General features: G+C 62.5%; 1 protein-coding gene across 4 annotated transcripts in view; it reads left to right on the top strand.

The window, feature by feature from the left end:
* Positions 1-8858, top strand: part of H6PD (hexose-6-phosphate dehydrogenase/glucose 1-dehydrogenase) — a 29667-nt gene extending 20809 nt beyond the window's left edge. For 2 of the 4 annotated variants that reach the window (XM_036349639.1, XM_036349641.1), the window contains exons 4-5: positions 1665-1934; positions 3506-8856. In XM_036349639.1, coding sequence (XP_036205532.1) covers positions 1665-1934; positions 3506-4866 — 1631 coding nt within the window. In that variant the 3' untranslated portion in view covers positions 4867-8856. Of the gene's footprint in view, positions 1-1664; positions 1935-3505 lie in introns of all 4 variants that reach the window. The other 2 variants (XM_036349638.1, XM_036349642.1) reach the window with 2 other exon arrangements.
* Positions 8859-8964: the final 106 nt, after the last annotated feature.

Genomic DNA, 8964 nt, shown 5'->3' on the forward strand with positions numbered 1-8964 from the left:
GGACCCGAGACCCGCGCTCGAGTGGCGTTGCCGGGGTAAGAACCAACCTGCGTCGTGGACAGTGCAGTGAAGCCTCCACCCGTGACTGCCCCCCTGTCGTGACGTGAGCCTTCTCTGTGTGTCGTCGGCTGCGGTGCGAATAGGAGCCGTGCCACTCGAGGAGCTGGGCGCTGGCACCTAAGCTCTCAGACAGCTGGAGCCTCTGCACTTGACTCAGACAGTCACAGCTCCCGCCGAGCTCTGGAGAGGGGCAGGCGTGTGTGTGTGTGTGTGTGTGTGTGTGTGTGTGTGTGTGTGTTTGTGCGTGCGTGTATGTGCGTGCGTGCGTGTGTGTGTTTGTGCGTGCGTGCGTGTGTGTGTGTGTGTGCGCGTGTGTGTGTGTGCGCGTGTGTGTGTGTGTGAACCCGCCCCCGGCGCTGCTGTACTCGCCATGGGCAGGTACACTCTTGCTCTGGTGGAGCAGGGGCAGTCGTGGTGGCTGCCATGCAGGACCTGTGGGTGTGACCAGAGGGCACGTGAGCCTCTGCACCGTGCCAGGCCACAGCGGGCGTCGGGCTGTCACGTGGGCCGTGCCCTCACCTTGTCCACCTGCCAACCTGACTTCACCTAGATGTCCAGCTGAAACTCACCTAAAACGGAACTCGTGTTTCCTCCGTCAAACTGTCCCTCCCGTCTCCCCATCTTGGCAGATGTCTCCACCGCCGTCTTCGCTTAGGCCCCGATTCTAGGAGTGACTTTGGCTTCTCCTCTTTGCTCAGCAGCCCAGTCAGTCCTGACTCCAGAAGGAGTCGTCCATTCCCTCCAGCCCCTGTGCTCCCACCACAGCCTTGTCTCCGGGCTCCTCGTTTCTACAGCCCTTCTCCCCACAGCAGGCGGGGTCTAGGCCGAAGGCGAATCTGAACTTGTCCCTTCCTGCTTGAAACCCTCCAGGCACTCCCCCTGAACTCAGAAGCAAGTCCAGCCCCTTACCTGGGCTCCAGGCCCCTGCCCTCCTGCCCCCTCCCTCTGGCACGGGAGCCAGCCAGGCTCCATCCTACCTCGGCTTCTGCTCTCACTGCCACTGCAGGGCTGACTCCGGTCTCCGAGGGGCCTTCTCTGTCCCTCTGTCACATCTCTACATGTCTCTGTTGGCTTGCTTTTTCCTCCCTCCCATTTCCCCTCCCTGGAAGCCGAGGACAAGGACCTGTCTGTGTCCTTGGCGCCTGCATGTTGCCTGGCACCTTGGTGCACTTGGAACGGGTGGCAGTCGTCAGCCCCATTGATTGGTGGGAGGCAGACACTGGCACTCAGAAGTCACACCTAGGAAGCAGCCCTCAGACCCCAGAGCCTGGGTCTTCTCCGTGATGCCAGGGAGGGGCGGGGCCAGGGCCGGCCAGGCGTCTGCAAGTGCAATCTGGCCTTTGCCGGAACCAGAGCCTGCCCCATGCAATTCCTGAAACTCACCTAAAACGGAACTCGTGTTTCCTCCGTCAGACAAGAGAAGCCTGGAGAGTGTGACGCCTTCTCTTAAACGGCTCTCGAGGGTTTCCTCATAAACCATGTTGTGGGCTCTGTGGACCGGGCTTGGGGTGCGGACGAGGCACGCGGGCTGGGGTCTCGGTGCACCTCGGGACATCGGGCGTGTTGCCCACCTTTATGGCCTCCCCGTCCTCTCCTGCCGCCAGGTCGCACCAGCTTCTACGAGGAGTACGGTGTCATCCGCGACGTCCTGCAGAACCACCTGACGGAGATCCTCACGCTCGTGGCCATGGAGCTGCCCCCCGACGTCGGCAGCTCTGAGGACGTGCTGCGGCACAAACTGCAGGTCTTCCAGGCGCTGCAGGGCCTCCAGAAGGGCAGCGCCGTCCTGGGCCAGTACCAGGCTTACAGCGAGCAGGTGCGCAAGGAGCTGGACAAGCCGGCCGGCTTCCTCAGCCTGACGCCGACCTTCGCAGGTGGGCCCCGGCCCGGGCACGGACTTCCCCACTGGACGCTGCTTTCCCAGCCCAGACGCCCTTGGGTTTAGGCCAGAAGGGTCTTGAAGTGAGGTTTTCAAGGGGTACTCAGGGGCCTCCCATCAGCTTAAAGCAGCAGGTCCCCTGCTGGCTCCCTCAGGGTGAAGGACGCCCTGTGACAGTGTCAGTTCAGTCCCTGTCCACAGATCCTTCAGGGCTGGCTCACGCCTGGCTCTCACCCTCATGGGGCTGATGTCCAGGCCCCCATCCCCACCCCCTCAATGAGACTGCAAGCCTGTCCGGCCACTGCCCAAAGCACCACGCTGGTCAGGCAGGGCCCCCCAGAGCCATCCTCTGGGCCGTCCCTGAGGCTCAGAGCTTTCTGGGAGAGGGTGCTCCCTCAGGCTGCAGATAATACCCCACAACAGGAGCAGCACTGCTGTGTGCCAGGCACTTTATCTGCGTCATCTCATGTAGTCCTCACACTCATGCACCCACGTGGCAGGCATGTTATTACCTGCACTTAGAGGGAGGAAATGTGAGGTCCAGTGACGGTGAAAAGCCTGCCGAGATCTGCAGGCAGAGTGATGGGGACACGGGCAGGGAACTGAGTCAGGAGGACGCTCAGCACCTGGCCCTTAGCACACCCCCACCCGCCCTCGAAGTCCTCCTTACTTGCACACCCGCCTCCCTTCTGTACCTGACCTTGCTCAGGCATGCCTGAGTCCTCCCTCTCCCCACCCCCCCGCCCCAGTAGCCAGCATCCCCATCCTGGGACTTTTCTCAGAGGCTCTGGGTCCGACCTCAGCCCAGTTCCCCTTCCTCGGGGACGGTGAGTCTAGGAGGACGGTGTCTGCGATGGTCCTGAGGCTGTTTTTCTTTCTCTCTTTTTTTCTTTTTTGGTTAATCCTCACCTGAGCATATGTTTCCATTGATTTTTAGAGAGAGTAGAAGGGAGGGGGAGAGACAGAGAGAAACGTTGCTGTGAGAGAGACACGATTGGTTGCCTCCCGCACAGGCCCCGGTCAGGGCCAAGGATCGAGCCTGTAACTGAGGCATGTGCCTTTAACCAGAATTGAACCCGGGACCCTTCAGTCCGCAGGCTGACACTCTATCCACTGAGCCAAACTGGCTAGGGCTGCTTTTCTTTCTTTCTTTATAAATATATTTGTATTGATTTCAGAGAGGAAGGGAGAGGGAGGGAGAGAGAGAGAAATATCAGTGATGAAAGGAAATCATCAATTGGCTGCTTCCTGCACGCCCCACACTGGGGATTGAGCCCATAACCCGGGCATGTGCCCTTGACCGGGAATTGAACTGTAACCTTCTGGTTCATAGGTTGATGCTCAACCACTGAGCCACACTGGCCTGGCGAGGCTGCCTTTTGAGCACTGCTGGAGGGAAGATCATGGGAGGGGTGAAAGGTGGGGGTGAGCCTAGCAAGGCCGTGGGTGCCCAGAGGAGGGGCTGGGGGAGAGGGCTGCTGGCAGGGAGGCAGGAAGGGGAGGCGAGTGGGTGGGAAGTCCGTTTCCCGTGCTGGAGTGTCACCTCCACCGTCCCTGTCCCCGCAGGCATCCTCGTTCACCTGGACAACCTTCGCTGGGAGGGCGTCCCTTTCCTCCTGATGTCGGGCAAAGCCTTGGACGAGAGAGTGGGCTACGTCCGGGTCTTGTTCAGGAACCGGGCATGTTGTGCGCAGAGCGAGCAGCACCGGGCCGCGGAGCAGAGCGCGTGTCTGCCGCGCCAGATCGTCTTCTACATCGGGCACGGTGTGCTGGGCAGCCCCGCGGTGCTGGTGAGCCGGAACCTGTTCAGGCCCACGCTGCCCGGCGGCTGGGAGCAGGTGGGGGGCCCGCCCGGGCTCCACCTTTTCGGCTGCCCACTGTCTGATTTCTATGCCTACAGTCCTGTGCGGGAGCAGGACGCCTACTCCGTCCTCATATCCCGCATCTTCCACGGCCGCAAGGACTCCTTCATCACCACGGAGAACTTGCTGGCCTCCTGGGCCTTCTGGACGCCCCTGCTGGACAGCCTGGCCCACGAGGCCCCCCGCCTCTACCCCGGAGGGGCAGAGAACGGGCACCTGTTGGACTTTGAGTTCAGTGGCGGCCAGTTGTCCTTCTCGGTGCAGCAGCCGGAGCAGCTGGTGCCGGGGCCCGGCTCCGCTCCCGCGCCCAGCGACTTCCAGGTTCTCAGATCCACGTACCGAGATCGCCCGCTGGTCACTGCCTGGCCCGAGGAGCTGATCGCAAAGCTGGCCGATGACGTCGAGGCGGCCGCCATGAAGGCCGTGCGGCGCACTGGCCAGTTCCACCTGGCGCTCTCGGGCGGCTCCAGCCCCGTGGCCCTGTTCCAGCAGCTGGCCATGGGCCACTACGCCTTCCCCTGGGCCCACACGCACCTGTGGCTGGTGGACGAGCGCTGTGTGCCACTCTGGGACCCTGAGTCCAACTTCCAGGGCCTGCAGACGCACCTGCTGCAGCACGTCAGGCTCCCGCACTACAACGTCCACCCCATGCCCGTGCACCTGCGCCAGCGGCTCTGCGCCGAGGAGGACCAGGGCGCCCAGGCCTACGCCGAGGAGATCTCCGCCCTGGTCGCCAACAGCAGCTTCGACCTGGTGCTGCTGGGCATGGGCACCGACGGGCACACCGCCTCCCTCTTCCCGCAGTCGCCCACCGGCCTGGAGGGCGAGCAGCTGGTGGTGCTGACCGAGAGCCCCTCGGGGCCGCGCCGCCGCATGAGCCTCAGCCTGCCCCTCATCAACCGCGCCCGGAGGGTGGCGGTCCTGGTCATGGGCCGGCTGAAGCGCGAGATCACCCTGCTGGTGAGCCGCGTTGGCCACGAGCCCAAGAAGTGGCCCATCTCGGGCGTCCGGCCTGTGTCGGGCCAGCTAGTGTGGTACATGGACTACGAGGCGTTTCTGGGGTGATGGGGCCTCACCCCCTGCTCACTCCCAGGCTCTCTCCCCGGTCCTCTCCCCTCCCCCGAGTCCTGCCACCTGCCCGGGTGCCTGGCTCTCTGGAATCAGATGCCTCAGGGTCAGCCCCGGGAGAGGCCCCATCCCAACCCCTTTGACCGTCCCTGTCCAGATGTGGTCAGACCCAGAAACAAGGAAGAAATGGAGGCTCCTGAGAAGCTTCAAATCCAGGTTAGGAGAGACTGGCGGGTCCACGTCCACATCAGCCCGCCTCGTGGCCAGGCTGCGGCGTGGGAGCTCCCAGCTTCAGCAGGAGGCGTGCAGGGGCCCGAGGAGGGTCCTGGAGGGGGACCCTGCGACAGCTCCCATGGAGAAGGGTGTGGGCAGCAGGGAGCGGGGAGCCCGGCACCGTGGGTGCAGGCCCGTGCCGGGCAGGTGCTGGGACTGCCCGGAGCCCGGCCGGTGCAGCCCTGCTGCCCGTTTCCTTCCAGAGCCTCTGCTGTCGGCTGCTGTCCTGGCCCCTGTGGGCTGCCTCCTGCTCCGTGTGTCCGGTCCTTCCTCCTCGTCCCGACTCGGGGGGCCTCCCATCCCTCCTTGGTATCCTGACTGTCCCCAGACCCTCCCATTGTAGACAGAAAGATGACAACAAGAACACTGCCACAATACTGGGTGCTGCAACGGTGCCAAACACCTCGTGACTCGTTAGGGGCCCTTCCTCAGTAATGACCTTCTCTGCATGGGGGGAGCCCCCCACCCGCTGGGCATAACCATCAGGCCATCTGGGGTCCCTCCTTGCGAGGGCTCTTTCCATCTCAGGGAACCTCCAGTGTCCTCCCTGTTCTACCAGGAAAGACCTAGTCAATCTCTCTGATGGGGAGAGCTCACTGCGGGGAGAGCTGTGACGTCAAGCGATGCACCATCTAGACGCTCTGATCTGACCAGACAGGAGCCAGGCCTTTTGCTGGGGCGGCCGTGGCGCTGGGGCTGCAGCACCCGCCTCACAGCCCGCGACTCCCTGCCCGCCGGTCCCTCCTGCCGCTCACGGCGCCACTGCATGTGGGAGTCTTGGGAACAGGGCGGCGGCTTCTCAGGAGTAGGTGGGTGCTCTGCTCTCGAGAAGCGGGGCTCGGGGGCCTGTTCTCCTGACACCCCCAGGGGTGTCTCTGAAATGCTTTTTAAAAAATCAGCAGCGACAGGGCACAGTCTGTATTCCAGCTTTGCACCTAGTCGCGCCCCCAGCTGTGGCTGTCAGGGAATAAGATGCTTCGTGTGACTGAGCCCCGCCTCCTGGCCTCACTGTGTGGCAGACACGCCGCAGACAGGCACGTGTCCGCGTGGCGCGAGGGCCTTCCTTGATGAGGAGGGGCGCCCCGAAATCCGTTTCTCTACTTTTGGCTGTTCAGACTTCCTTCACGGCTACGGGTTTAAAGGAATATTGCTTCCGTGCGATGGGAGCCTGGGAGGTGGCGCCTGAGCCAGGGGCACTCCCGTTAAAATTCTGCTTCCGCTGGCAGCACAGCATCAGTGCCAGGCGGGCGTCTCCTCCCTTTCTGGGTCCGCATCTTAGCCTCTGCCCTAGAGATGCTGGCGGTACAGGTGGTTGCAGGTCGGGTGCCCCGGTGGCCACGTGGGGGCGCTCGCGCACCATCCCTGCCGGTGTCCTTGCGGTCTGACTCGCAGGCATTTCCCCTGTGTCCCAGGAACTCCCCCTGTGTCCTGCTCCCAGTTTTGTACTCTGCTTCCCCGGGCCCTTGGCCCCAGCAACTCCCCCAGCTGTTCCCCGGGGACTTCTTCCTCTGAGGTTGCAACACCAGAGCGGAAGGGACCTCCACAGCCCGCGTCTCCGTCTGGGATAAAGGGTGAGCTGTCACCATTTCTGAACAAGAGTGAGTCACTGCGGGCCTGAGCCGAGGATGTCCTGTTCTTAGAGGGCTGCCTTGCCCCGAATGCACCCTTTGTCTGGGGAGTTTGCACACGGGCTTGGGATGGGGCAAAAAATGCCAAAGTTTCCTTCCCAGAATCAGCTGCTGTCCTAAAAGTCCCCGGGAGACGCTGTCAGCATTCACTTTCCCCCTCCCTCCCCCTTCCCCTCCTTGCCCTGTGCCAGGAAGGGGAGTCTCAGAACCAGGCCACCTCAGCTGGTGGTTTCCAAACGTTTGGGACCGTGACCCACAGCCAGGAACCTGTCACATCACGAGGCCTGGAAATCTGTCTCCAGCCCAGCGTGGTCAGGACCTGCCTGAACACGGTGCCCTCTCCTTTCTGTCTCATTAAGAAGATGCTGCAGGATCCAGCGTTACCCAGTCCCACAGGCCGAGGACCCGGGCTCCCACGGGGACACTGCCCCCATGCGGGGCCTCGAACCAGCTTCCCAGTCCTGCAGCCTCACGCCTGGGCCCACCCAGCACAGCGGGGCTGCCCGGACCCAGAGTGAGGCTGCCTGAGCCCAGAGGGGGGCTCACCCAGCACAGCGGGGCTGCCCGGGCCCCTTCACAAGGGAGGGAGCAGTGGGTGATGAGGAAGCCCTCCCCAGCCTGGGAGCGATGGTGACGGAGGGGCTAAGTGCGGGGCTAGATTCTCATCATCTCGCACAGCGTGGTCTCCTCTGACCTTTCAACACCCTGTGAGGTCGAGAAAGGAGCCTCGTTTACTGGGGATTTTGAAACTGAAGTCTAATGACAGCAGGCCAGTTGCTCCTAAGCCGGGTCTTGGGGGTTCTAGACATGCCCCCCCCCCCCCCGCAGGGCCACCTCCCTCCAGGGAGCCCTGGGTGCTGGAGCAGCGCAGTCGGCCTCAGCGGAGGGCCTGTCAGATGGGCATCTCTGGAGAAGCATTGTTGCCATGTGTGTCTGGAAAGGATGAGGGACTTTCCAGGTTGCTGGGAGCTGGAATCTGATCGTGATCTGGGAGCCGTTTCCTGTGAACCGCAGGCGGGAGCCCTCCTAGTTAGTCTCCTGGATGCTCCTGCCCCCGTCTGCCCCCCGTTCCTCTGCAGTCAGCGCTTCCTAGCAGCTCATCACTCTCTGCTGGGGCTGGTGTTTCAGATCATTCCACAATCACAGGCTGGCCTCCGGCCTGCTTTGCCCTGCTCCCCTCCCCTCCCCTCGCCCCGGGCCCGCCCCCCAGGATGGTGTGGTAGAAAGGAGAGACCTTCCATCAGACCTCTCCTACACTTTAGTTCTCAGAAACAAGTTTTCTCAATGGAAATGCCCACGGCCTCACACCTGCATCGGCCTTGCCCAGCGCGTCTTTATCTTCAGCCAACAGGCCCCACAGGCCCAGTCCACACGGAGAGAAGCCGCCTGGCGCATGTCAGGGAACAGCCCCAGGAAAGGCCAGTGGTGACAGGGCAGGGTCCCCATGACAGGCCAGTGCAGTCAGCACCTGCTGTCCCGGGACAGACTCCAGAGGGCCAGTCCCCTGCGGTCACTGCTGGAGTGAAGAATGGGGCTGCAGTGTGCCCCCCCCTCCCACACACACACCCCTGTGCTCTGCTGGGCCCCCACAGGCCTCGAGGTGCCCCTGGCTTTTTTAGGTGGCAATTCCATGAGAAGGAGGGCACTCCCTCCACCCCCGGCGTCTGCATTTGGAAGAACTGGGTGAGGGAAGATGCCAGCAGGGCCTCCCTGGGGCCAAGGGCTGTCAGCACCTGTGCCTGGTTTACACCTGGGAAGGCCCGGCTGTCAGGTGCTCAGGGGCAGTTGCCAGCAAGATGCCTGGAGGGAATGTGGGCGCTGAAGCGGGTGTTGGGTCTGGGTCGCGTCCCTGTCCTCTGTCCCGAGCTGGGAAACGGTACGGGGCTCCTGACGCAAGGAGCAGGGAGCCGGGGGAAACCCCTGGCGGTGAGGAGATGCTGGGCAGAACACCTCCCCCCCCCCCCCCCCATTCCCGCCAAAGCAGCAAGACTGGTGCCTTCTTGCCAAGAGAACTGCCCCTGTTTCTGTGGGAATACTGGGCTCTTAAAGGTGCCTCAAACAGACACATTCAGAGTTTTAAAATGACTTTCTATGTCAGATGGAACATTTATTTTTTTAAGCAATAAAATTGTTTTGCCAAAATTCATGTTTTCCTTCTTTCTGTGGGAGCTGGAGGGTGGTGGGCTGTGGCCTC

This window comes from Myotis myotis, unplaced genomic scaffold (assembly GCF_014108235.1).
Source record: "Myotis myotis isolate mMyoMyo1 unplaced genomic scaffold, mMyoMyo1.p scaffold_m19_p_2, whole genome shotgun sequence".
In the NCBI taxonomy this organism is placed as follows: domain Eukaryota; kingdom Metazoa; phylum Chordata; class Mammalia; order Chiroptera; family Vespertilionidae; genus Myotis; species Myotis myotis.